Here is a 27,187-nt window from a genome sequence, read left to right on the forward strand (position 1 = left end):
CATTAAAAGATTTTTTTTTGTTTTTCGTGTGTTGTTGCATTTTTTCTTCTTTTTTTTTCTTTTTTTGTTTGTTTTTGAATCAAGGTTGCTGCATGGTGCTCACTGCATTGGCCGGGGGTGAGACGGAGGTGAGCAGGGTGGTGGACTGGGTCCCGGCCAAGGAGTCTTGGTTGAGAACTTCTAGCTGCCAAGGCTTCCCCCTTAACTCTTGTTATTGGTCTAAAAACAGGAGGGGCTGTGCTGGGGTGGTGGGCAGCCACGGAGGGAGCCAAGGGACCGGGTTCCGGCCGAAGGGGCGGCGGCGCCACGCAGCTCTTCTGGTCACGCAGTTGTCACTGGCCACCAGGAAATGCAGCCACAACAGGTTCTAGCAGCAAAGCGAACGTGAGCTGGCTCTCACTGAGAACTGACCAGGTTTGCAGCTGTTACTCCTTAGGGATCTGGGATGCCCCTTGGGGGATTCTTGGGAACGACCCACCGCGATTCCTCTGTCTGCACTTTTGTGCGGGGATTCCTCGGTCACTTTCCAAACAGACTCAGACACGTTCTGGAGACAGCTACGCCATCCTTGCCTTCTTCCCCTCTGCAGGGGGAAGCCTTAGCTCATCCCCCAAGTTGCTGGCAGGTGTGCTGAAATTTTTGGCAATGGACTCAAGGCTGAGCTAAAAGAGCAATTTCTCATTTCTGTGGTTGATGGTCGGGGGTGGAAAGGCAAGGCAAACCAGCTGCTGCTGGCAGGAGGAGGACAGATGTGGTTCCTCCCCTGTCCTCGGGGTTCGGGGTTGGAGGAAGAGAACGAGGGGGGGCTCACAGTACAGCGCGGCCTAGGAGGGCAGTCACTAGCTCTATTTAGCTGAGTTCCCCCCACCCCTGACTGGCCTTGGGTCTTTCTCAAGGTGAATTCATGACCCATCAGTGCATTAATCGTTTCAGTAACAAACGCAGCTTAAGTTTTTTTTTTCTTTAAAAAAAATAGGAATACAAGGATTTACAAAAAAACCTCACACAGTGCAATAATAAAGAAAAGCAGACACGAGTGGAGCCCCTCGGGCCACTGCGTCTTGTTCACGGGCAACAGGACGGGGAGGGGAGGTCTGGGTCGAGTGCTTTCCCCAGTCCCCTGCTGGCACTTCTCCATGGTGACGAGGAAGCCTCTGCCATCCTGGCCACAGTGCTGGGCTCCCTGCATGACAGTGGACACAGTGACAATGTTCCAGCAAAGCCACCAGGTGAAAGTTCTTAAGGTCACAGAAGCAAAGGAGCCCAGGATGGAAGGCACAGCAGAGCCACGAGTCCTGGGGGCAGAGAGTGCTGGGCCGAGTCGTATTGCTTTGCTAGACTTCCCTAGGCATGACTTCCCGCGGCGAGGAAAGGGCGCCCCACCCTCTCCTTGGACTACACTGCTCTGAGCCCTGTGGCGGAGGCAGATCTGCTTTATCGTGAGTGGTCAAACTGTGCTTCAGTTTCAACGGGCTGCCCCAAAGAGGGCACGCGGGGATCAGCGGGTGCTTTGCAGGAAGGAGGGCGTGGTGGGCGGAGGGGACGGAAAGGAGGCGACCTAAAGAGGCAGATGGCGATGGAGGCTGGCAGGTGCCGTCCACGGGGCGGCTGCGGACTCTGCCGGAGGAGAGCTGAGGAAGGTGCGCATCGCCTCCCGCCGCTCTGGGGCCGAGCCGGAGAGGAGGGAGACAGTTCTGGGAGGAGGAGGAGGAGGAGAGGGAGGAGGAGCAGGAAGTGCTGTAGCCGGGTCCTATACTGCAGCCTTGGGAGGAGCCTCCACGGGGAAGGAGGGGAGTGGCCCAGTGCAGCTGGGTGGCCTTCCTTCTCCGTGTATTGTCAAAGAGCGGACGGGCACAGACTAGCTACACGTGAAACGACGGAGAGGACACCTTCCAGGGGGAGGGGTCGGGCAGGGAAACCAGACTTTGTGTGTACAGCTGAGTATTTTCTCTAACTTCATCCTATGAAAATAAAAAATTATTAAAAACCGATCTTCTTTTAAATTAGGATAATACCGCGGTTTTAAAAAATAGCCTTGTCATAAGTGCTTCTCCCTATGAAGTGCTTCTCATAGAAAAATATACAAAATATATTTACATTTATAAAACCTTAAATAGTAAACTGTAAACAGAACAGAGTAAAATCCAATGACTTAATTTAACAGGTTCAGGACACTGTCTCGGGGGAAGGGAGAGAAGAAACGTTTGCTGCTGTTCTGACCGCGTCCCAGGGAGTCACCAGGGCAGTAGTGTCATGGAATTGACTTTATCCATGGATCGCGCACAGGCGGCAGAGTCCCCTCCACACAGGGTGGTCTAGTCCCCAAGTTTAGGGCCTTGAAATCGGATTAGTGTTCTGCCTTCAACCGGACACTGACCGTTTATGAATGGAGTCTTCCTATGTCTTGGCAAGGGGCAAAGAAAGGAACCTGGCCTAGGAACGGGGCCCAGGGCGCATCCCGGTGGTGATATTCTGGGTGTGGCATGATTCAAATCCTATTTAAATAATCTTTTTCTTCTTCTAAAAAAAATCATGCTACATATACTTCCCCCGAACTCTCACAGAAGCTTCACGGACATGACTCCAAATTCTGTCTGGTTATGGCCACTGGCTCCTGTCCACCTCCCCACCTGGAGTGCTCCCAAGGTCAGGGGACTTTCTGATGGCACATCCTATGCCCAGCAGGCAGTGCCCTTGAGCAGGGAGCCCACCCCCTACCGCCCAGAAAGAAGAATGGGAAAGCAGTGGGATGGAGGACAGGGCAGAGGAAGGAGGCGGAGTGAAGGGAGGACCGAGAGAGGGCAGCGGCTCCTACTGTCAGGGAGAGGATTGGCTGAGACAAGGCGCTGGGGTGACACTCCCCCTTACAGCCCAGGGCTCAGTGTTTGCAAAGGAATTGGCAACAACCCCAAGACAGCCTTTGGACACCAGAGGTGCTGGGAATTCTGCTTCCCAACCACGTGGAGGAGGGCAGGGAAAACCACCAGAGCTTCTCTGCTTGCTCCCAGGCGGCCCAGGGTGGCACCTGGCTGGCGGACCAGCAGACGTCCAACAGAGCCTAGCCCCCTGCAGCGCGGGAAAGGGCAGAGGCGAGGCTAGCCATTTCTCTCCGGGGAGAGCGCGGGCCCAGGCTCCCCACGTAACTACCCCTCCCTAGGCTCCTCCCAGGCGAGTCTGCTCAGGACCCCATCTCCCAGAGGGGCCCCAGGAGAAGGCTGATCGTGGATCTTTTCTTCGACACCTCCTCTCTCTCCAGGACTGCCAGCTCTCGTACAACGCGACTATGGGGCGGCAGGGCGCTCAGGCCCCTCGGTGGTGCCCACTCAGTCCATCCTGGAGCTCCTCGCTGCCGTGGCTGGCTGTAGGTCCTGGCGCTCTGGCGCCGGGGGCCGGAGCAGCCTCAGTTGAGGAACTTGCGGCATTTCTTGGCGCCACAGTTGCAGGGCAGCTTGTTGCTGGCGTCCTCAATGGGGAACTTGTAGTCGTAGGTGAGCTCCTCCCCTCGGTAGATCTTGCGCATGGCGAAGATGACAATGTGCTTCTGCCCGTCGATGTTGATGACCCGAGAGTAGCAGTTGGGCTCGCACGAGTGGTTGATGAAGCGGGCAGCGTTTCCGTGCATGGTGGCGTCCACCACCTCCGAGTCGTCGATGCGGAACATGTAGCAGCCGATGCCCTGCACAGAAACAAGAACTGGTTACTTCTCAGAGCCCAGGCCTAGTGAGCCCGAGTCCCAGCCTCCTCCTGATGTCACCTCTGACCACGGGTGAACACAGTTTCTTCCAGTAAAACCTCCAGGTGTCTCCCAATTCCCATCTCTCAGGACGTCTCCATGAGGAATGCCCAGAGTACAAGCACTAGACTGTAGTTCCTTAATGGCTCTGCAGGAAAGAGACACCTAAAACATGGGAGCTGTGCACTTCCGATCCTGGGAATCACTCAGACAAACCTTCCAAGGGCATCTTTGTGTACTAATCCTCCGACTGGATTCCAGACTTTCACTGGTCCCATTAAAAATGTCAAAGAGGTGAAAATGTAAAAAAAAAGCCAGGAAGTCTTTGCATCGATGCACAGGCTATTTCTTTCGGATCTGGGACTCATACTGAGGGTTGATGGCCCCTTTCTACAGCGAACAGAAGAGCTGGGAGGGCGGCAGTGGGAGGCCCACCTTGCTGTCGTAATACTTCTCTCGCTTGTCGGTCTGGATGGAGCGGATGACGTTGCCGGCATACTCAATCACCATCTCTCCTGCATCAATGTTTCTCTTACAGAAAAGCCCACGGCCGTGAATGGGAGACCTGGGACGTAAAGACGGAAGTGGAATGAGGCATAAACTTGGCAAGTGCAACTGTGTGAATACAGAATTACTGACACATTCCTTAAGTCTGCTGGTTTCCCAGATGGACAGACTACTGAGGGGAAAAAATTTTGGACACACCTGGCTTGTATATATTCATTGTTCTAACAAATGGCCAAAGACAGAAGATTTCTTCCCTCTGTAGCTCACAAGAATTACCAATATTTAATGTTTACTTGTTCAACATAAGGAGTTGGAAGAGTCCCGAGATATCAGGTTTAAGGAGTAACTTCTATAAAAACCTGAGTGACTGACGGAGGTCACTCCAGCATATGGTTCCACATTATTTTGGAAATGCATTAACTTTCTAGAATTCTTTCTAGAATTTTAGCCATACCTGTAGACACCAACCGCTTCCTTAGAAGTCTTTTTTAAGTGCCGGAAACGCATGGGCATTGGCAGATCCATGCTAGTTGCCCTCCTAAGAGACGAAACATAGTATTGATGAATTCCATTCAGGAAATAAAGCTTTGAGTCTTGGATTGAAGGCTTCCAGGGAATATGAATACACTCTTTGTTCAATACCAATCATAACAAGTGCCTTATACAGTGAGGCCCATTTTAAAAAGTTTTATTCATTAATTATTACTTATTTGAGAGGCAGTGACAGAGAAAGGGGAATAGACAGAGAAAGAGAGAGAGAGATCTTCTATCTGCTAGTCCACTCCCAAGCTAGGAACCAAGAATTCAACCCGGGTCTCCACACGGACAACAGGGACCCAAGGACTTAGGCCATCATCTGCTACCTCCCAGGCACAAGAGGAGGAAGCTGGATTGCAAGTGGAGGTGGAGCTTGGCCCCAGGCATCCCAAACAGTGGCTTAACTTGCTGCTGTGCCACGATGCCTGCTGCACGGCCCAGTTTTTCTTTTCTTTTCTTTCATTTTTTTTTTTAAGATTTATTTGTTTATTTGAAAGTTAGAGTTACACAGATAGAGAGAGAGAGAGGTCTTCCATCTGCTGGTTCACACCCCAATTAGCCACAACGGCTGGAGTTGCGCTGATCCAAAGCCAGGAGCCAGGAGCTTCCTCCGGGTCTCCCACGCTGGTGCAGGGTCCCATGGACTTGGGCCACCCTCCACTGCGTTCCCAGGCCATAGCAGAGAGCTGGATTGGAAGCGGAGCAGCCAGGTCTTGAGCTGGCGCCCATATGGGATGCCGGTGCTTCAGGCCAGGGCGTTAACCCATTGCGCCACAGCACTGGCCCCACGGCCCAGTTTTAATATGCGAGTTTACCTGTCTAGTGCTCTCTGCCTGTGATGACTCTGGTGGATGCCCAAAGCCCACAGACTATTAAAGAAAATATGCATTTTACCAGCTGGCCACTGCTGCTTACTTAGACTGTATGTTGGTCTTGCAAAGTGTTAGGAAAGCCTGGTTCAGGAGGAAATGGTCCCACCCATGGCAGACTCACCGGGCTGACTTCAGCTGCACTTCCTCCTCTTCCTCATCATTGGGGTTGTATTCAGGAGGCTGCCGATGTTTGGAAGCCAGGAAGTTAAACATGTCAAATGCTGACTTCCTGGAGCCAAAAGATTAAAACCCATTTAGCGAAATGCTTTAAGGCAGTAAAGAATGATGGCATTAGCATTAGAAATCTCAATGGTTATGTGGGAAAATAACTGTAACATTAAATAATAAAACCAGAGCCCCGAACTCCTTACAGAAAAGAATGCAACTTGCCTCAGGTGGACTTCAGCCCTGGCTGAGCCATGAGGGTTCAAGGGAGGTTCATTGGCCTCCTCTGGTTTGTGGAAACGGAATTTGTAATTCCGACAGTGCTTGGCACCAGAGAGCTGCTCAATCAGGAACACAACTGCATCGTGGAGAATCCCCAGCATCCTCAAACCATTGACACCTGTGGGAGCAAAGGCACCTGGGTAGTGAGGCGTGGCCGCCAGCGGGGAGTGGCGCAGTGCTGCGCTTCAGCATCAACAGCAGCTGCCTCGAGGGGGTGGGACTCCTGCCGCTCCACGGGTGGTGGTGGCGGCTTGTCCATATTTTAAGTTTTTGTTTGTCTTGGCTAATTTTTTTGTTAAAAGAGAAAAGTTGCAATTAGATGCCGAGTTTTTGTTTTATTTAGAGAATTTCTAAGAGTTAATTTGGTTTCAATGGCAAACAGTAAGGTTAAGTCTTTACATAGGCAACATTCTTAGGAGCATAACTTCTGGTACAATCAGAACACTAAAGTCTTAACATCAGTCTACAATGCAAGAGCTGAAGCTACGTAAGGCAATAGCAGTAACTTTTTTTTCTAAAGAACAGTGATTTTTCTCCAAGAATTTTTCTACACTGTTGTGGATTCTTGGGTAGAAAAACACTGCAAAACATAGGAATTTTCAAGTACATTCTCTCGGTTCATCTCAATATGCAGGCTGAATGTTCTACGTTCACTGAAGGGCTGACAGTGAGATGAGGTATTGTGTTGCTAACAGGAAGGCAAAGCTCACAAAGCTGAGCTCACAGCACCCACCCCAGGGCTCCTGTGTTTACGGAATTTCCGTTCCATGGAAGAGACAGACTAAACCAGCACAACAAAGGCATTCCCACTTGGGACTGTTTCCTCTGCAGGGGGAACTTCCGCTCTAGGTCTGTACACGAGGCTTCTTCTCACCATCACTCAAGTCGAAGCTCCGATGTCATGGCATCAGGAGGCTCCTCTTCTGGACTGCCTCGTCTAAAAGAGGTTCCCCGCCATGAACAACCTACCATTATCACTCTCTGTGTCACTTCCCCGTGTTACCTTCCTCATAATACCCATATGAACACAAGGGTGCGTGGGCAAGGACAAGGAAGCACTGGAGATGGACACTGACCCGCTTTGGACTGGGGAACAGGGAGGTCGTTATCATGAACCTCCAACATCCCTTCCATCCCAGATCAGTCTCAGCCATTCCTGGGACTCTAGTTCCCTTGCTGGTGACTAGCTTAAAACGGACATGGGGCTTCATCTGGTCTACGATATGTGGGGCGTCCAATTGTGCTTGATAAAAGCCCTGCCTGTTCTCTGAACAACGTGGTGGCAGAATGTGACCCTGGGGAGTACGGCAGCCATTTGCTATTAGCTTGAACGTGAAGCTATCTCCTGGAGAACAGAGGGGAAAGAGGGAAAGAATTCAGGTCTTTGAGGACACTGAGAATTCCCACATAAATCAATCCAGGTGTCTGTCCTACCTCTGGACTTCCTGTCATGCTAAATGATGAATTATCTCACTGTTTAAACCTGTTAAGCTTGGGGTTTCTGTAGACACAGGGGAGAATTTCAGTCAAAAGCACTAAAGAAAAGAGGTGATGTTGAGCAGGGTCTAGAAAGGAATTCAGGATTCTGAGAGAAGACACAGTTCCTGTGTGAACCACGGGATGCTAATGTGGACACACGTGTGAAATAAGCGAAGATGCTTACTCGGCGGTGCACGTGAAAAATTCACCTTTCTTCCTCTGAACCCAGAGATCTCAGTTCATATTTGTGGGCTGCACTTTAGGACTTGGATCTGGAATAATAAATAGTGGGCTCTAGCTGCAGAAAAAGCAATCTTGAGGAAAGTGGTGAACACTGGGGCCAGATAGATGAAGTCAGGCTAAATATGATCTGGTCCTGGAAAAAGATCCACCTACTGGAAACCTCAGAGATGCAGGGTGCAGTCTGCTTCTACTCAGTGATTACATCCTGAGTGCTTTGTTATTTTGAAAGGCAGACAGAGGGAGAGACGGAGACACACACACACACAGAGAAAGAGAGGGAGGGAGGTATCTTCCATCCACTGATTCACTCCCAAAATGCCCACAAAGGCCAGGTTGTGCCAGGCTAAATCCAGAAGCCAGGAACTCAAGCTCAGTCTTCCACACAGGTGGCAGGGATCCAAGTATTTAAGCCATCATTTGCTGCCTCCCAGGGTGCATATTAGCAGAAAGTTGGAATCAAAAGTGAAACTGGGACTTGAACCCAGACATCCCAAGCTATGTCTTAACCACCGTGCCAATGCCCACTCCATGCTGAGTGTTTAACATGGTGTCAGGCATATTACAGGTGTTCAATAAACATTTACCAACAACAAACACTTAAGGGTTGGGACTTTCTTCCCCAACTAGTAGGCAATAGTAAGAAGCTCTTGGGTATCTTTGGCAACCCAGGAGATTTGCTAGGACTACTTAAGTGGCTTTTTAATATTACAGGGCTAGGCCTGAGGAAGAATAGAGGAGAAAGGGATAGAACTCATACTTTGGGTGTCGAATCAATAGGATGTGAATGATGAGGGTTCTGGAGTTGGTTTGCTCTGGACTCTGGTAGGAGAGCAGTTGGGGATGAACCACTGTGTGTGATGTGAGCACATGGGAGGGGGGCTGTGCAAGCCCAGGGATTGGGCAGCACGAGAGGGGAAGAGGCAGGGAAGCCCAGAGAACACTAGCCACTAGCTTTAGAAAAAAAATGCATTTGCCAACTGTTCTGCTAAAAATGGAATATATTGGGGCTGGTGCTGTGGTGTAGTAGGCTAAGCCTCTGCCTGCAGTGCCGGCATCCCATATGGGTGCTGATTCATGTCCCGGCTGCTCTTCTTCTGATCCAGCACTTTGCCTATGGCTTGGGAAAGCAGTAGAAAATGGCCCAAGTGCTTGGGCCCCTGCACCTGCATGGGAGACTGGAAGAAGCTCCTGGCTTCCTACTGATCCAGCTCTGGGCATTGGGGCCATCTGAGGAGGAACCAGCAGATGGAAGACCCTTTTCTCTGTCTCTCTCTGTAACTCTGCCTCTCAAATAAATAAATAAATAATGTTTTTTTAAAAAATAATATATTTGAATTAGTTCTTTTAAACTTATAAATGAAATAAATACATACTCGCAGAAACACTACAGAGAAGTAAAGTAAGAGTCACCTATTCTGTATAGTTAGATAGAAGGAATTGGTTCTGGTGTTCTACAGCCTGGTAAAGTAACGATAGTCTACAATAATCTAGGATATATTTCAAAGTAACTAAAAGAATCCAAAGGTTCTCAACACATAGAAAAGATTAATGCTCGGGTAGCCGGAAATGCTAATTATCCTGGTTATACATTGTATACATGTTTCAAATTACTGTACTGTGCCCCATAAATATAGACAAATACACATCAATAAACAAAAGCTGCCCATTCTAACGCCCAGGTCCACTTCTCAGAGGCAGCCATCATTATGGTTGTGGCGCAGAAGCACCGCGGGGACTCACGGTCACATCAGATGCACGTGGCTGTAACGTGCCTTCTCAATGACTTCACTCTGCACTTCTCTCTAAATTCCCCCAGTGAGGAGCATTTGGGTTGCTTCCAGGTGTTTTGTTACCACATGTGGTAATGAACTTTTGTTCAATGTATGACTTTGTGACTACCTCTAGGATAATATTTTAAAAGTGTAACTGTTGAACGGAAAGGCATGTGATCTGAAAATTCCGAGAGCTACAGCTCCATTGCTCTCCGAGACGGCTGTAGTAGTAATATATGTACCTGCCTGACCTCCAGCCCTTGAAGGTATGTGGGGAGTGAACCCCTAGATGGGAGCTCTCTGTCTCTCAAATAAATAAGTAAAAATAGAAAAAGAAGGTATAACAAAACCGCAGTGAGACACTATTTCACATTCACTAAGATGTCCGTAGTAAAAAAGACAGTAAGAAGTGTTGGCAAGAATATGGAGAAACTGGAACCTTCATACATTGCTGGGAATGTGAAAGGGCGCAGCCACTTTGAACTAAAAACTCTCTGGCAGTTCCTGGAAAGGTTGAACAGAGTTACCAAGTGACACAGCACTTGCACTCCTAGACATACACCCGAGAGCAATGAACCCATGTCTACATCAAAACTTCACAGCAATTATTTGTAACAAAGACTAGAAAAAAAACAAAATACTGATCAGCTGGTGAATGCACAAGCAGTACGTGATATGTTGACACAATGGAGTAATGTTTGGCAATAAAAAGGAATAAAGAATTAATGCAATTTTACAATTTTCAAGTAACCTTGAAAACATTAGGTTGAGTGAAAGAAGCCAGTTACAAAAGGCCACATATTGTATGATTTATAAGGAATGTCCAGGATAGGCAAACCCACAGACAAAGAAAGTAGATTTGTGGTTGCAAGGAGCTAGGGATGGGGAATGACTGGTAATGCGTGTGGGCTTCTGTTAGGGGTAACAAATACAAAAACTGCTCTGGAATTAAAAGGTGGGTGGCACAACTCTGCGAAGATATTAAAAAACCCTGAATTGTGTGTTTCAAACCATGGACTATATGGTATATGAATTATGAATCAAAGCTCTGATAATACTATTATTTTTAGAAAGAACTTTTTTTGGTAGAGTCTTGTCTGTGGCTTAGACTAACAAGTTACCCTAACATCCCGAGGCGGCGCAAAATCACAGCTCCAGCCTTTACCGGCAAACGAGAGCTGCTTGAGGCGGGCATTGGATCGCGCTTCCTGGACTTTATCTGTCAGTGACTTCCAGGCATCTGTAAGGGGAGAAGAGAAAACTGTGGGCAGGAAAACATTCGTGCAGATATCTCTCAAACCCGGTGTGCGGAAGCACTGTGTTTGGAATCCCCATGCGCAAACACACACCCTCCTACGACAAGGCTGTGTTGTTTTCCTCAGTTTCATCAATTCAGGGCATAAGCGAGAGTCTGGAAGGCACAAGGCTGCTGGAGGAGACAGGAGCAGTAAGGAGACTTGTGCCGCTGAAACCCTGAAGCACTCCCATCCCCTGCTGGGGGTCTGGGCCGCAAACCTACACCCTGTACTCCTAACCCAAACGGTACTTGTGTTATCGATTTAGCCAGGACTCTGGGGGAGATCGTAAAAGTAAGGAGCGGGGCTAGATTTTTATAGTCCCTTTAAAAGAGAGGAAGACACGTGATTGGAATTGTGGGCAGCAGGTTGAACTGCTGCCTGCAACACCACATCCCATCTGGGCATGTTCGAGTCCCAGCTGCTCCACTTCCTATCCAGCTCTCTGCTAATGCACCTGGGAAAGCAACAAAGACGGCCCAAGTCCTGGGCCCTGCCACCCGCATGGGAGGTCCAGATGAAGCTCCTGGATCCTGGCTCTGGCCTGGCCCGGTCCCAGCTGTTGTGCCCACTTGGGAAGTGATCAGCAGATAAAAATCTCTTTCTTTCCTTCTCTAATTCTGCCTTTCAAATAAATAAATAAATTTTCATTAAAAATATTTATTTATTTGAAAGGCAGAGTTACAAAGAGAGGGAAGGAGAGACAGAGAGACATCTTCCATCCGCTGGTTCACTCCCTAAGTGGCCACAATGGCTGGAGCTTAGCCAGGTAAAAGCCAGGAGTCAGGAGCTTCTTTTGGGTCTTCCACATGGATGCAGGTGCCCAAGCAGTTCGGATATCTTCTACTGCTTTCCCAGCTGCATTAGCAGGGAGCTGGATCGGAAGACGAGTAGCTGGGACAAGAACCAGAGCCCACATGGGATGCCGGTACTGCAGGCAGAGGCTTAGCCCACTACGCCACAGAACTGGCCCTAGTTCAATTTTTCTTAAAGGGTACTACTACATTAAGCTTCCTGAAATTCTGTTTTTTTTTTTTTTTAAGATTTTATTTATTTATTTGAAAGGCAGAGTTACAGAGAGAGGGGGACATGGAGAGAGAGAAAGAGAGATCTTCCACTGACTGGTTGAATCCTCATATGGCTGCAACAGCTGGAGCTGGGCCAGGTTGAAGCCAGGAGCCTGGAACTCCATTCAAGTCTCCCACAGGGGAGCAGGTCCCAAGCTCTAGGGCCATCTTCCACTGGAAGTGTGGCAGCTGGAACTTGAACTGGCACACGTATGGGATGCTGGGGTCACAAGCTGCAGCCTAACCTGTTGCACCAGAATGCGGCCCTTAAAATCCTGCTTTTATTCTACTCCTCCAAATTTTGAGAGGCCTTGTGGCTTGGCCCTGAAAGCCCTTCAAAATCTATGCCTAATCCACCTTTCCAATTTTTTCTTTCATTACTGTCTGATGAGGATTTCACCTTCCCACCTGACATTATTCCAAACCTCAGCAATGCACTCCAGTCTTTCCAACCTTGCTTATTCCTTCTTTTTAGAAAGCCTTCCCTATTCCTCTCTGCCCAACTCAAATTCTCATATCTCCTTTGATAGGATGTCTACACTATTAACCTTCGGAGGTTTTTTGGACATCCATAATGCAGCCACCACCTTTCTCTCTGCTGAACTGTACAGTAACTACAGCCTGGAGAACATGGACTAGTCCTTCAAGGATTAATGAACACTGTCGCTCTCCCTCTTCGCGGAGGAACGACACAGGACCCTGCGCTGTTCTTTTGTCTGCTCGGCCCTTCCCGGGTTTGCTGCTGGTTCTTCCTGGGTTGGCTACCGACCCCTCCACCTCTGTGGAGGGGCGGGCCCCCCTGCCACTTTCCCCACTTCCGCGGGGGAGCGGCACACCGCCGGCCGGCTCTCTCGGGGGCTGCTCAGGTGTTCCTTCAGATAGATGTTCCTGGTGCATGTTGTCTCTCTCCTCCTTTATAGTCCTCTTCCACCAATCCCAACTCTGCTACCCACACGCCGAGTACGCTGCTCTCCTCCAATCAGGAGCAGGTCCTGCTGCTTATTGGTTGAACTGGAGGAAGCTGTGTAGAAGCTGTTTCCTCCTCTCCCAGTGCCATATTGTGGGAGAGCAGATGCATAGAATAAGTCTTAATTCCAGTAATAGTCTAGTCCGAGTTGCTCCCCACAGAACACCAGCAAGCTTGGGATACAAAGATGAATAAGAGAGTACAATGCCAGCCCTTAAAGAGTTCACTATTGAGTGGGACACAGAAGTCAAAACATTCCTAAAGCAAATTGTGAGCTGTGCAGAACACCTGAAAGAAGGAAGAATTGAAAGAGGGGAGGGGAGTGCTCCTCTGCCTCAGAAGGTCAAGAAATTCTTCTGGGCTGCCTTTTTTTTTTTTTTTAAGATTTATTTTTTAACTTGCGAAGCAGAGTTACAGAGAGAGGGAGAGAGAGAGACAGAGAATCTTCCATCTTCTGGTTCATCCCCAAAACGGCCACAACGGCCAGAGCTGGGGCGATCCAGAACCAGAAGCCAGGAACTTCCTCCGGGTCTCCCACATGGGTCTAAGTATTTGGGTCATCTTCCACTGCCTTCCCAGGCCATTAGCAGGGAGCTGGATTGGCCTTTGAGTACCCAGGACTCAAACTGGTGCCCAAATGGGATGTCAGCGCTGCAGGTGGAGGCTTAACCTACTGCACCACAGCAGCGGCCTCTCTGAGCTGGATCTTGAAGGGGCAGCTGGAGTTTCCCAGGTTGGAGGTGCGGGCAGGAGGCAGGGAGAGGACTCCAGGCAGAGGGAAGAATGTGGGTGAAGGCACCCAGGAGGGAGAGCACGGACTTGATGGGACACAAGGAAGTGGCAGAGACAAGGCTGGAGGGAGAACTTAGCAGAGTTCACATGTGCTCTGCTAAGACGTGTGCCATCTAAAACCTACGATGCTTATGACTAACCTTTCACACAAGTGATGGATGGTTCTCCAACAAGACAAATGTCTCAGGGATAGGAAAATGTATATTCTTCCCAAGTACCCTCCGTGTGTCCAGCTTCAGAAAACTGGCCAGCTCGATCAGCCTGAGGGAGAGTGCCGTGGAGCTGGAGCGGGGCCTCCGCGAACCCACTCACCTTCTATACTCTCTGCACAGATCTGAAAGCCATCATCACTGGAAATTTCAAAAACGCGGCCTTTCTTGGGCTTTTTCTCAGCAATGCTTTCCTTCCGCTTTTGTTCCTGCTGCAGCCACAGCATCAGTGGAGAGCTGAAATTGCTTTCCTCGTCTTCCGCTGTCTTAGGCTCTGTAAGGGGGAAGACCAGCGCCAAAGTGGTTGCACTAACACAGCTTCTTGCGCACCTGTGTGCGAGTCCTCTGTGCTTACCATCACCAGGCGCCAGGCCATTCCGTAGCTGGCGTTTTTATTCCACTGACAGAGAGCAAAACTGAGGCTCACAGAGCCTGCTCTAAGCCATAGCTGGAGAGGCTCACAGGGCATTTCCTTGCACACAAAGTTAGGCTGTGTCTATGGCAGTTTCTGTTGTAACAATTTGGTAGTTTTTCAATAAATAAAGGCCCTCAACAGGGTGGGTGGGTGGGTGGGAGAGAAGTAGTAATTTGTATGAAGTACTTAGTATGTCTATGAGACACTCTCATAGGAACTTCAGATAAATTAATTCCTATAAACCTTACAACAAGCCAGTGTAGTAGTTATTATCTCCATTTTATTTATTAAAAATTTTTAAGTTGGCTGAACCTTGGATTAGCATAATTTATTTTTCAAATGCTTTACTTATTTGAAAGGCAGAGGGAGAGAGACGGAGAGAACTCCCATCCACTGGTTTACTCCCCAAATATTGCAATGGCCAGGAATCGGCCAGGCTGAAGCCAGGAGCTGAGAACTCAATCCAGGTCTCCCACACGGGTGGCAGGAACCCCATTACTTGAGCCATCACCACTGGCTCCCAGGGTCTGCATTAGCAGGAAGCCAGAGTTAGCAGCTGGGACACAGGCATCCATCCTAACTGGCGACTTAACAACTAGGCCAAATGCCTGCCCTGTAATCTCTGTTTTAAAGATGAGGAAACTGAGACAGACAGAGGTAACTCAGGCCAAGTTCATTCAGCCAATACATGTGATGCTAGAGGGTTCCAAGCCATCTGGCTCCGGAGCCGGCACTACCAATCACCGCCCCTCACTGCTGTCTTACATAAGCAGACATGCCACCCCTCCAAGGAGCTGGCAGCTCAGCACCTGTGGGAACATCCCAGATCCTGGGCCGAAGCATTTCTTCACCCGATTACTCTCTTTTGGGATGTCCCCTCTACAGAGCTGGGCAAGGCTTTTATCCAGAACTCTCTTAATTTTGAAGTCATCAGCTGTTTCCTGATCAGATTTATTAGGAGAGACAGAAAGTGCCCTGCAGATTTTGGTGTTGTAACCAAAATCTGAGTACCTGATGAAAATGAAAACGATTCTTGGTTTCTTTTAGTAAAACTGACGGATGAAGCCAGGCTGTCACTGGCTATTTCAGTCTCGCTGCCATTAGAACAGCAGAGTATCTAACGCACTGTTCTGTCCTTCAACTGGCAGCCGGTCCCCGAGCACACAGTGGGCGAGCCCCACACCAGCAGAGAGGTGCCCTGAGTCTCAACAGCCTTGGAGCTCAGACTGTGTGTGTGCGTGTGTGTGTGTGCATGCACGAGTGTGTGTGTGCGTGTGTGTGTAATCTAGAAAATCAGGAGGTGAAGTTGGTGATTCTGATAGCACTTTTAGCTTTGAAATTCTCTGATTCGAACCCGTTACTCACTCACATACCTGTATTTTCTTGCTCGTTTGCTGCTGGATTTTGTGCAGCCTGAGCCTCTGGAAGAGCAGCCACTTGCCTGAATGAAACAAACAAAAACCCAAGCGTGAGACGCGGCACCAGCTGGTTCTCCCACTCAGACCTTGAACCTCCCTGGGATCTGCCACGCAGCTGTGCCACTTACATAAAACCAGCGCCAGACTGCGGCCACACGGTGCTTTGTGCAGCACCTGCTGGACGGCCACCACCACACTACTGTACTGTGGCACATAAAATAAAGCCATCTTTATGCGATTCTTTCCTGAAAAAGTGACATTTAAGTTTCTGCTCCTGAAGCTGTAGACTGTGCCCTCATACCCTTAGTATTAGGAGAGAATGAAAGGACACTTGTCAAAAGCAGTTCTACACAGTTCCTATGGAAGTGAGGTGGTTTTACTAAATAAAAGTAAATTGCTTGAACCTGTAAAGCCACCATCAGTTTTCACTCAAATGCTAAAACAACCCAAATGTGTACCGACTGACATCAAACCTACTAGTTAAATAAATTCCTACAGACCCACGCCTAATCCTGCAGGCAGCCATTGAAAGTGCAGGGCGTCTCCAGGCACTGGCATAGGAAGACGCTCCCGAGAGCACTCGATAGGTGAAAAAGCCAAGTGCAGACAGTGCATGCAGCCGTGTTTCTCTTAATGTCTATCTGTACAGATCCAATACACTCTGAGCAAGTCACCTGTGGGGAGCAGAGCGACACCAACGGGGAGCCGTTACCTATTATTTAAAGAGCTCTGTGCAAGCTCCCCACAAAGCCTGTATGACTTCCATTTAGAAAGCTTTGGCAATACAACAAAAATCACTGCAAGTCAGGAAGGGTTTTGTAAATGAGGTGGACGCAAGTGAGGGCTTCCTCTCGGAGAGCTAATCCTCCAGCTTACCCTGTGGGCTGCCCACACTCCTTTTGTGATGGCTCCTCCACACTGGCTGTGCCCTGCTGCTCGGCCTCGGCTCCTGGAGTCCTGCAACACAGTCATTTGTGTCGTTTCAACAGAAACTCACTGCCACGTGCACGCACAGGTCGGCCTACAGGACTCTTCCAGGACCTGATCAAATCTGCGAGCTGTCAAACTAACCAACAGTCATAAAAGCCAGATAATGGTAGAAAGCACAAGGAGCCTACTGTACTGCCAGAAATGTTCCTGTATTTTGGTCCGAACAGTGGTTACATGAGTGCATATATCTGCAAAGATTCACTGGTGTGTTTTAAGTGTTATACTTCATGCATGTTATACTTCAGTGTCAGTGTTTAAAAAGGACTCAAAGGGATTCACAACAAGGAGCTTTGCCCTCCAAATGGAAACAGTCACTCCCTGGGATCCTGAGGCTCAACAACAAAACCTCCACAAATAAACAAAAGGAGCAAACAGCAGCACCGTTTGAAATCAGAGCAAAGAGTAATTAGAAGTGTGGTTCTGGGGCCAGTGTTGTGGCACAGTGGGTTAAGCTGCTGCCTGCAATGCCAGCATCCATATGAGCGCTGGTTCAAGTCCTGGTCAATCTACTTCCAATCCAGCTCCTTGCTAATGCATCTGGGAAAGAAGTGGAGAATGGCTCCAAGTCCTTGGGCCCCTACAGCCCATGTGGGAGACCTGGATGGAGTTCCAGGCGCCTGGTTTTGGCCTGGTCCAGCCCTAGCCATTGTGGCCATTTGGGGAGGGAACCAAGAGATGGAAGATCTCTCTCTCTCTCTCTGTAATTCTTTCAAGTGAATAGATCTTTTTTTTTTTTTTTTAAAGTGTGGTTCTATCTGAGATAACCTGCTCATGGATGGAACTAAATTTTGCTTCATAGATCACCACTGGGAGGAAAAAAAAGAAAAATCAAAGTCAACCCCCCCAAATTCCCTAAATGCAACTTGAACAGAGGATGGTCCCTCCCAAAAAGGACAGCAGCCTCTCAAGCAGAGCCTGCAGCCCCCTGCCCCAGCAGAGCTACCGTCTGCCTTGCTCACCCTGTGACAGAGGCCAGGGGTGCTGTGTTGGCTTCTTGGTCTGGAATGTGTGCTTCAGAAGAACTGGTCCGCAAATGGGAAACTTTGTGCTTCTTGCCAGTCCCTTTGTCCAGAGGCAGCTGAATCCGTTTGATTTTTGGTTTGGGTTTAGTGGGAGCTGGCCCTGAGGGGCTTGCTGACTGCTGTCCAGAGGGTGGAGAGCCTCCGGGAGAGGCTGAGCTGGCTGAGCTGGCTTGCATAGCTGAGGACAGAGCCTTGTTCTGCTCCAGTCCCACACTGTTGGGAGCATCCGCTGTCTGGGTGAAGCTGGACGCCTGGGTCCCTGAAGCAGAATCAAGGTCACGCTGGGAAGAGAGAAGCCCTGCTTTGCTGGCAAGGAGCTGGTTCACGTGCTGAAGCCGATAGTGTTCTTCGGCGTCCCCAGAGGGTGAAGCAGCTGTTGCGCCTGCGGTCTGCGTCGAGGGGAGCACACAGATGCTCGATGCTGCTGGCACGGCAGCACTGGAGGGAGTCTGCGACGTCCCCAGCTGGGAAAATACTCCTGAATTCGGTGCTAAAGTCACAGGCTGGTCCTGACTTCCCAGGTTCTGCTGGCTAGCTTTGATTAAAAGATTGCTTATTGAGCCAATATCGGGGGTCCCAAGCAACCTGGGATTGGTTAAGGTGACATGTCCTGGAACTGATGTGCTACTGGTAGGGGCAGTTGTGGTTTGCATGGATACAACGTTCAAGACGGAGGAACTGGAGGCCAAGCCAGACGCAGGCCCCGACGTGAGGTGGCCGGCATCCTGGCTTATGGTTGATGTGCCCACCACCGTGGCAGCAGTTCCTCCCACACTCTGTGGTACCAGGGGTGCCTGTTCAAAATACATGATGCCAGATTTAGACCTTTTTATGATGTTGGGGACGGTTCGGTGAGATGAAGTATTAAGTGAGCCCAAATCTACCAGGTTGGGATGATTTGAAAGCTGGGAGGGTGTGAAGTTAATCAGTGTCATATTAGAAACCACATCGGAGGGGGCAATGTTTGAAGGGGTACTAGAGGGTGCAAGTTTTTTATTCTTTCGGGTCTGCAGATGAGATATGGGTCTTTTCTTGAGTCCAGAGGATGGAGTGGCTACTGTGGTACTGAGGTCTGTCCTCTGGCTGGCTTCTGAAACCAAAAGTTGGGGATCTGGAGGAGGCTGAACCCCAATGAGGAGGCCTGAAGGAGAACTGCTGATGCTGGGTGGGAAACTACTTTGAGTAGCTGCAGGGAAGGAATGTAAGTGCTGGTGATGAGGCATGGGGAACAATCCTTTGCTAGGAGGAGGGAACAGAGATTGAGAAGTTGACAAGCTTGGATTTAGTCCTGTGGTTAGGGTGAGACCACTTCCCATGGGCCCCAGTACTGAAGTATTTGTCTCCATCACACTGGGTGTAGAGCTAACAGAAGAGGTCAACTGAATCTTTTGGGTCACTCCATTTGGAAGAGTTTGGAGAGCATAAAGTGGTTGCATGTTCTGGTTAACAACAATGAGTTTCTCAGTGGCTGGTTTCAGGTGGGGTGGAGTGGTCTGGACAGCTGCGTTAGAAATCTGAGATGGGCCAGGACTATCAGTAGAATTGGGCACATACTTCTGGTTCTGGATGGGAACAGTAGGGGAAACAGGTACCTGTAGGCCAGGGGTGCTACTGTTTCTAGTTAAATCCTGATTGTTGCCATGACCTTGCTCCACAGAACCGCAAGGGGGGCTGGAGATGTGGTCTGCATCCATGTGTCCTTGGATAAAGTGATCAGGAGTCATGTGGCCTTCGGGAGTAGGCTCCACCCCTGGGCTCAGCAGTGCCGGCTCACCTTCAGAGGAGGCTACGGACTTTTCTGTGATGGTCACTCTCTTCTCCCCTGAGTCTGACATTACCGCTAGCCTGCTGGGATTCTGGCTAGGGACAGTGGGACTCCGGGTGGTCAGGACAGAGAGGTCAGATGGTAACTCCAAAGGCAACTCAAACTGCTCCTCCGCCGAGATGGAGGAGGAGACACTACTGTCCACGGGTTCCGTCGTTGGCAGCTGCTGGGAAAAGACTTCAAAAAGACCCATGTCCTTTTCGCGATTACTGTCGAGGCCCAGCCCTTCGCTAAGATTCAGGAGTTCTGACGAAGACGACTCTGGGCTCTCCCCCAGAGCCTGCATGGACGGAGTGTTCTTTAGCACAAAGTCCATGATGTCTGAAGGCAGGATGTTGCCACAGTCGTCGCTATTGTTATTGTCCGAGTCGGACTTGAGCAGCTCAGTATTATAGGTGTCCAGTAAATTTTTGTCTGATGGGGTGCTTGTGTGGACTCTGCGGCTTGACTCCAGTGAGCTGAGCTGGGCTTCCAATGAATCCTGGCCCTGGGTTTTGACTCGACTGACTGAGTGGCAGTTATCCATCTTGGGCTCATTTTTGTGGCCAACGGAACCCTTGATGACATGTTCTTTTTCTCCAGCATCTTCAGGTTGGTCAATCTTTTAAGTTCTCGGTTCCATTTTCTTTCCCACTTCTTTTCGGAATCTGGCTGCTTTTCCTTGTTGTGGCTGTAACACTAGTATCACTCTCTGTCCCGTCATCAACACCATCCAACTGTGAAATCTTTGGAAGATCGCACTGCTCCTCCTCTCGGAATAAATTATGGGACGCCAGCCGCTCCTCTCCACCGGATGAAATCACCGTCCTGGTGAAGTTGTAATAGTATAAGTCGTCCTCATCTGAAGTGCTTAGGTCATCGGCCCCGTCCACCTGTCCTTCGGCTGATCTCTTGCCTCGTTTCTTCCCCACCGAGCTGCTGTAGAACGGAATGTCTTCCTCGCCATAGGATCTTACTCCATAGAGTGGAGTGAGCCCAAAGAACATGTTAGATCGGGCGCGGGCACTGCGGCTGGGGTACCTCCTCTTGAAGGAGCCATCCTCCTGAGGCTTGGGACCGTCTGGAAGCATGAGGTTTCTGTCCTGTACCGGAAGATTCTGATAGTTGTTACTCTGAGAATCCTGAGATAAGGTATTGTTGGGGCTTGGCTGGGCCACTGGGCCATCTCCTGGACTTTCAGAGGCTGCAAGTGGCTCTGTGGGAGATGCTGACTCTCTTTGCAAAGGGGAAGCAGGACTACCGTCTTTCAAGGTGTTTTTGGACTGATTCTCACTTTCCATTTTCAGAGGTGTCAGTGTTACTTTGTGCGTTTCCGGGGTGCCTGTAACTCTTTGGCAGGTCCTTCTACTTGCATGGATGAAGCTTTGGGAACTCCTGGGATAGAAAGGACTTTCTCTCCAATTTTCTTGGCAGAAACATTGTTACATGGCCGAGGCCCCATAAACTCAGGAGTCAAAACCTCATCAGCAAACTCTGGCTTTAGATTTCCTTCCTCATCAGTTGCCACCTGACCAGGTTCCAAAAATGACTTACTGGAGTGCTTTTCTTTGAAAGTTTCTTTGCAAGATTTTTTCCCTTTCTGTCTCCTGTCTCTGGAACTGGACCCCACATGTTCACTGGAAACAGATGATCTGTTGCCCATTCCAGAAAGCTTCAAGGTTTTGACATCATTACTGTCATCTGGGGAGGGGTTTGCTGACTGAGTAGAATCTGTGTGTTGGTCTCTATCATTCCTTTGCCCTCTTGAATGTAGCTGTGAGAAGGAGAGGGCCTCTTTAGAAGAAAACGGCACTGAAGAGGGTTCGGCAAAAGTGCTGACTTTGTTAACATTCAGTTCTCCAGATACGGTGTTATGAACCTGCGGGGCCAGTTTAGGAATCCCTGGGTAAGCCATGTTGTGTGCACATCCCTCTGAATTCTTGGAACTCAGCACTTTGGTCTTCTCTCCTTTTAAAGAGGAGCTCTTGGACGTCACGTCTGAAGCACTGGGATGCTTCACTTCTAACGGTGAAGCTCCATCCAAGGGACTGGTTTTAGTACCCACAGTAACCACTGTCCTTTGCAAATTTGAAGAGGGCGTGTTTGGCCCCAAATTAGTGCTTGAGTTCAGTGACCCTAAGACATGGTCAGCTGCCTTGGCACTGGACCCGAGGTCTGCAGCGGTCCCCGTGCTGGAGACCGAGGAAGCACTATTCCTGGAGTAAGTGTTCCCGGCTCGCATGGGAGACATGATGCGGAGTTTGGATCGCTGGGGTGACAAGGAGGAAGTACTGTGACGCCTGGAGCCAATGCTTCGAAGTCCAGAGGAGAGTAAAGGATCACCCACCGTGACGATTTCATGAGTTGTTGGGGTAGGACTTCCTGAACAAGAGAGAACAGAATCAAGTCTATCACAGATGAAACAAATGGGGGAAGTCATTGGTTTCAATGTCTTAACTGCAGATATTTACAGATAACTGAAAATCTATGCTTTCAAGTTAGCAAGAGATAAAGTTGACTGAAAGAATTACATATTAACCTTGAGGCTGCCTTTCTTGGGTCAAGTAGGTGAATGACGTCCTTTACCTGCAGAAGGCAACGGCCGGCAGCCAGGGGATCTCTGTGTTGGAGAGTAACTGGGTGCTCGAATCCTGGGGACTTTGGAGATTACATGATAGTAACAGGAGCCAGAGGCTTGCGAGTGTGCAGGTCGGTCTGGTGACAGAGGACTTGTATTTTCCACTGTGTTTTGACTCTCTTTAGATGAACTTTCTGTGGTAGGGAATAAAAACTCTTCACCAAAAAAGTCCAATTAAAATCAAACCAAAGAACCAATAACAAGCCAGCTATTAGGTAAATGCCAAACTAGACTCAAACAAAACCTTTCAAGTAAATGACTTCTCTCCCATCTTTCAATCCAGTGTCCTTCCAAAGATTGAGTTCCGGTCCCGCCCTAGTGCAGACTAACCTGTAGACGACGCGGGGCTGTGGGCTATGGTCCTGTTTTCATCGTGCTCAACGGTGCTGTTGATGTCTGGTTCCACGAGCGGGGGGCAGCACTCCACTATCTTGCACGTGTACACACAGCGCTTGCGGGCATCCGTGGTGCTCCAGTACACCCTGGAACACCTGCACACAGATCGGACAACATCACTACAAGTGAGAGGACACAGAAACTAAAGTTCACCAAAATCTGGTCTCATGCTGGGTTCCCTGGTCTCCTTGATTTAGAGAATGTGCTCCAACCTTTCTGAAGTCCTTGGTGTTTCCTAGCCTTTAAAAAAAATCCTGCATCATATGCAAACAGAGTAAAATGCAAAAAATAGCAAACTATCCTAAAACCTAGAGAAAAAAAGATACTAACTGCTACAAGAAATTGGCTTTCAGAAAGGGACTACCATGTACAAAATGAGGCCCTAACATAAAGGAAAGGGCAAACCTGCGCTGTTTCCTTTGGGAGGAAAGCCCCAGGAGACAAGGGAAGTGTAACTGCTTCGACTCTGCCAAATGCTGTGGAACCCATGGCGTGCAAAGGGCGACTGGTTAAATGCGCAGCACAGACTGCCACATCAAAGATGGCGTGCAGAAATACTCAGGGTATATACTGCCAAGAGGGAGAGGGAGGAGAATTTTTACTTTTATTGTCAGCTTTTTAGATTTTTTTTTTAAAAAGGATTTACTTTTATTTGAAAGGCAGAGTTACAGAGAGAGAAGGATAGAAAGAGAGAGAGAGAAAGAGAGAGGTCTTCTATTTGCCGGTTCACTCCCCAGATAGCCACAACGACCAGGGCAATGCCAGGCCAAAGCCAGGAATCTAGAGCTTCTTCCAGGTCTCCCATGTGCATGCAGGGGCCCAAGTACTTGGGCCATCTTCCGCTGCTTTCCCAGGTGCATCAGTAGGGAGCTGGATCAGAAGTGTGGCTAGTTCCTCCCCTCGCAAAACTCGCGTGAAATGTCATAGCCGGGCTATGAACACTGGATTCAGGCCACGTACAGAACATTTCCTTCACGACAAGGATTCCTCACATATTTTTAAAAAGAAACAGAAAAAAATCTGGATGTTTTTATGCGAAATATCCTACTCTGTAAATATTTGCAATATGAATTTGCTTTTTTTTTTTTTGGTAAAGACTTATTTATTTTTTATTTGAAAGGCAGAGTTACAAAGAGAAAAGGAGAGACAGAGAGATCTTCCGTACACCGGTTCACTCGCCCAGTGAATGCAAAGACTTGGTCTCCCATGTGGATGCAGGGGCCCGAGTACTTAGGCCATCCTCTGCTGCCTTCCCAGACACATTAGCAAGGAGCTGGATCAGAAGCAGAGTGTCGCTCCCCCTCTTCGTGGAGGAACGACACTAAACCCTGCCTAGGCTTCATATCCGAGTCACGGCACCATTATGTCGCTCCCCCTCTTCGCGGAGGAGCAACACTGAACCCTGCGCTGTTCTTTCGTCTGCTCGGCCCTCCCCGGGTTTGCTGCTGGTTCTTCCCGGGTTGGCTACTATCCCTTCCACCTCCGTGGAAGGGCGGTTCCCCCTGGCCGCTTTCCCCACTTCCGCAGGGGAGCGGCACACCGCCGGCCGGCTCTCTCGGGGGCTGCACAGGTGTTATTCAGATAGATGTTCCCCTTAGATGTTCCTGGTGCATGCCGGCTCTCTCCTCCTTTATAGTCCTCCTCCGCCAATCCCAACTCGGCTGCCCACACGCCGAGTACGCTGCTCTCCTCCAATCAGGAGCAGGTCCTGCTGTTTATTGGCTGAACTGGAGGCAGCTGGGTAGAAGCTGTTTTCTCCTCTCCCAGCGCCTTATTGTGGGAGAGCAGATGCATAGAATAAGTCTTAATTCCAGTAACTCAGTCCAGTCCAGGCTGCTCCCCACACAGAGCAGCTGGGATTTGAACTGGCGCTCCGATATGGGATGCTGGCATGGCAGGCAGCAGCTTAACCTGCTCAGCCACACGCCAGCCCCTAGTTCACATGTTAGTAAAACTCCATGAGTGCTGGGTTCACCCAGAGTTCTACACCAAGCAGATGGTGGGGAAAAAAACAGGGCTTTGGGCTAAGGACGTATGGGGAGGGGACACATGGGTGGCTTCTGGGGTCTTGAACTGCGACTTGTTGATCTTGGTGCTTATTCTATAGATGTTACATAGTATTATATAGATAAGCTCATGTGAAAGTGCGTCAGGTTGTGCACTTATAATTTGCACACCTTTCTTAGGCATGTGAGAAAGAAATTGACAGGTGGGGGGGGGACGCTGGATCGTTGGTAGGAAGGTAGACGCTAGCCTATGGGTGTGAGAGGGGCTGAGGAAGCGGAATTTCCTGCAGCTGAATGTGGGAAGAAACAGAGAAGCAAGCCTCAGAAGCAGCCCAGCATTTGCTCTTCAAGTCTTGCCCAAATCGGCCAATTATCAGGAGGGTCCCAACCCTCCCCCAGGGCAGCCTGGGGGACCCTTCCCTAACACTGTGCTGATAAAGCCCCTGAGGAACTTCACCAATCCCTCGCCCAGAAACCCCTCCACCCAGCCGTGTCCAGGAAGGGGAGGGACTAGGAGAAGCAGTGGCCAGACGCTGTCACGCTGCTGCAGTCTGCATGCCGCCTGGGCTTTGGTTCCTTGCTGAGGTGCCCGCCTGGCCTCCTAAGCCCTCTGCCTCGCTCACGGCTACTCTGTCTCACGTCTCGCATGAAGGCAAGGGCCTCTGATCCGGCCACCTCTGGTAACAGTCTCCACGCAGACAACTTTACAGTTCCCCAGTCCTGCGGGAGACCTGGATGGAGTTTCAGGCTCCCGGCTTCAGCCTGGCCCAGCCCCTCCCAGCCCCAGGTGCTGTGTCCATTTGGGAGTGAACCAGCAAATGGAAGATCTCTTTTTCTTTCACTCTGCCTTTCAAATAAATAAAATAAACCTTTTTTTAAAAAAGGGTATATTTTATCTTTACAAGGAAAAATTCATGAGAGAGAATGTACTTTAGTAACAGAATCCCTGAAAGAAGTTTGATGTGCTAAGATCATTCTTATTTTCATATTTAAATGCTTCTTTCTAAATACTTTGATATCTAAATGTGTCTTCCCTTTAATTCTCCTTTTCCTCTGCTTTCCACGATTCATACCTTTCTTTTCTCTGAGGGTGGGGTGTGGATGACCCTATAATGTGTGCAGACTGGGACACTGTTGAGAGTGCAAGAGTCCTGGTGGACATTTACACTCAAAAAACACGTGTGAGCCAGGACTGCCCTGGCCCGCGAGGATGCAGGGTCACCCTCTCTTATGACGGTTCTAAAGCCATGAGCCGGGACCAGGCGACTTCCCAGGCCCCTTGCAGCCCTGTAGGTTCTGAGAGGCCTTGTTCTGACTTACAAAGCTTCACAGACCAGAAACTCCGGATGCCACAGGTCTCATGACCACGGTGCTTCCTCGTGGATTCGCTGAAAGCGGCAGAGCAGGGAGGCTGCCCCCACCCCGCCCCGCACTCCCCCCACTTCCCGCTGAGGCCCCGTGCCTGCAGGGGGGGAAGCAGATCTGACTCCTCAGAAGCCTTCCGGCGGAGCGGGCACACAGGAGCTGGTCCAGGCAAAAGGTGAATCAGCAAGAGTGAAAGCCCGCCCACCTGGCTCGGTGGGGGGCCCGCCCCCGGCTTCGCCGTGCGGAGGACTCTGGGAAAAGCCTGGGGCGCTGCTCCGTTTTTCCCAATTGCTCCAGCGTTGTAGGCGTCTGCTGGGACCAGGAGGAAAAGAGGCTTTCGAAGACCCAGCAAGATAGGAACGTTTAAGGTCGCCACCTTCGGGCGGGTGCTGTGCAGCAGACTGCCACCCACCCAGAGTCCTGGCTCCTCCGCTTTCCATCCAGCTCCCTGGCTAACACTGCTGGGAGGCAGCCCAGAGCACTCGAGTTCTCCTCCTCCATGTGGGAGACCCAGGTGGAGTCCTGGCTTCTGTCTCAGGCTGGCCCCCCAGCACGACCAGTGAATGGAACATCTCTCTTTCTCTCTTTCAAATAAGTAAATAAATAAATCGTTAAAAAATAAAATCATCACCTTAGGTGCAAACTTTTATTCTAACAACGCTGATATTATTCCAAACACTTTCAAAATAACACTTTTGGAGCTGCCTTACCTGTCTGCCCGGGCCCTGGCCGGAGCCCCTTCAGGACAGGCTCTGCATCTTACCTGTCCCTCCCTTGCACTGGAGACTGCTAGCTCCTTGTCGCACCCGGCAGACACTTGGCTTGAGTGAAGTCGGGTTTACCGAAGCCTGCTCCTTGTACACTGCAGGGCCACCAGGCAGTGTGGAGCGCCCTCTGGTGGAGCTTAAAGAAGCGACAAGGATGGAGATCTGAAGTTCAATCCCACCTTTAACTTGTTTACCTTTGTGTCTCCAAAGTAAGATGTCTGCTTCCAACAATAGTTCCCACCTTCCGCTATTTCCAGCCTTGAGCAAGCATGAAAAGAGGGGAACAGATGCAATATAGGTTTGACTTAAACACTCACATATAATATGTCAACGTTAAACTAATTGAGGTGGACGTATGGCTGGGTGGTTAAGATATGTGTTGAGCTGCAACAGGCCACTCCCTGGGTTCATTCCCGCCCTGGATCCTGACTCCAGCTTCCTGCGAA

General features: G+C 49.7%; 1 protein-coding gene across 1 annotated transcript; it reads right to left on the bottom strand.

Moving 5' to 3' along the window:
* Positions 1–3,271: 3,271 nt before the first annotated feature.
* Positions 3,272–26,803, bottom strand: LOC100339782 (histone-lysine N-methyltransferase 2A; the record flags this gene model as incomplete). Its single annotated transcript, XM_089306103.1, is given in 15 exon segments — positions 3,272–3,676; positions 4,169–4,298; positions 4,695–4,778; positions 5,771–5,874; positions 6,036–6,214; positions 10,756–10,830; positions 14,024–14,194; positions 15,709–15,776; positions 16,630–16,710; positions 17,703–20,194; positions 20,196–20,896; positions 20,899–21,951; positions 22,156–22,341; positions 22,538–22,698; positions 26,685–26,803. Coding segments are annotated over 15 exon segments (5,880 nt in total), but the record flags the coding sequence as incomplete, so codon positions are not given.
* Between the last annotated feature and the right edge of the window lie 384 nt (positions 26,804–27,187).

This window comes from Oryctolagus cuniculus, chromosome 1 (assembly GCF_051225735.1).
Source record: "Oryctolagus cuniculus isolate XC-2025 breed Fujian yellow rabbit chromosome 1, ASM5122573v1, whole genome shotgun sequence".
In the NCBI taxonomy this organism is placed as follows: Eukaryota; Metazoa; Chordata; class Mammalia; order Lagomorpha; family Leporidae; genus Oryctolagus; species Oryctolagus cuniculus.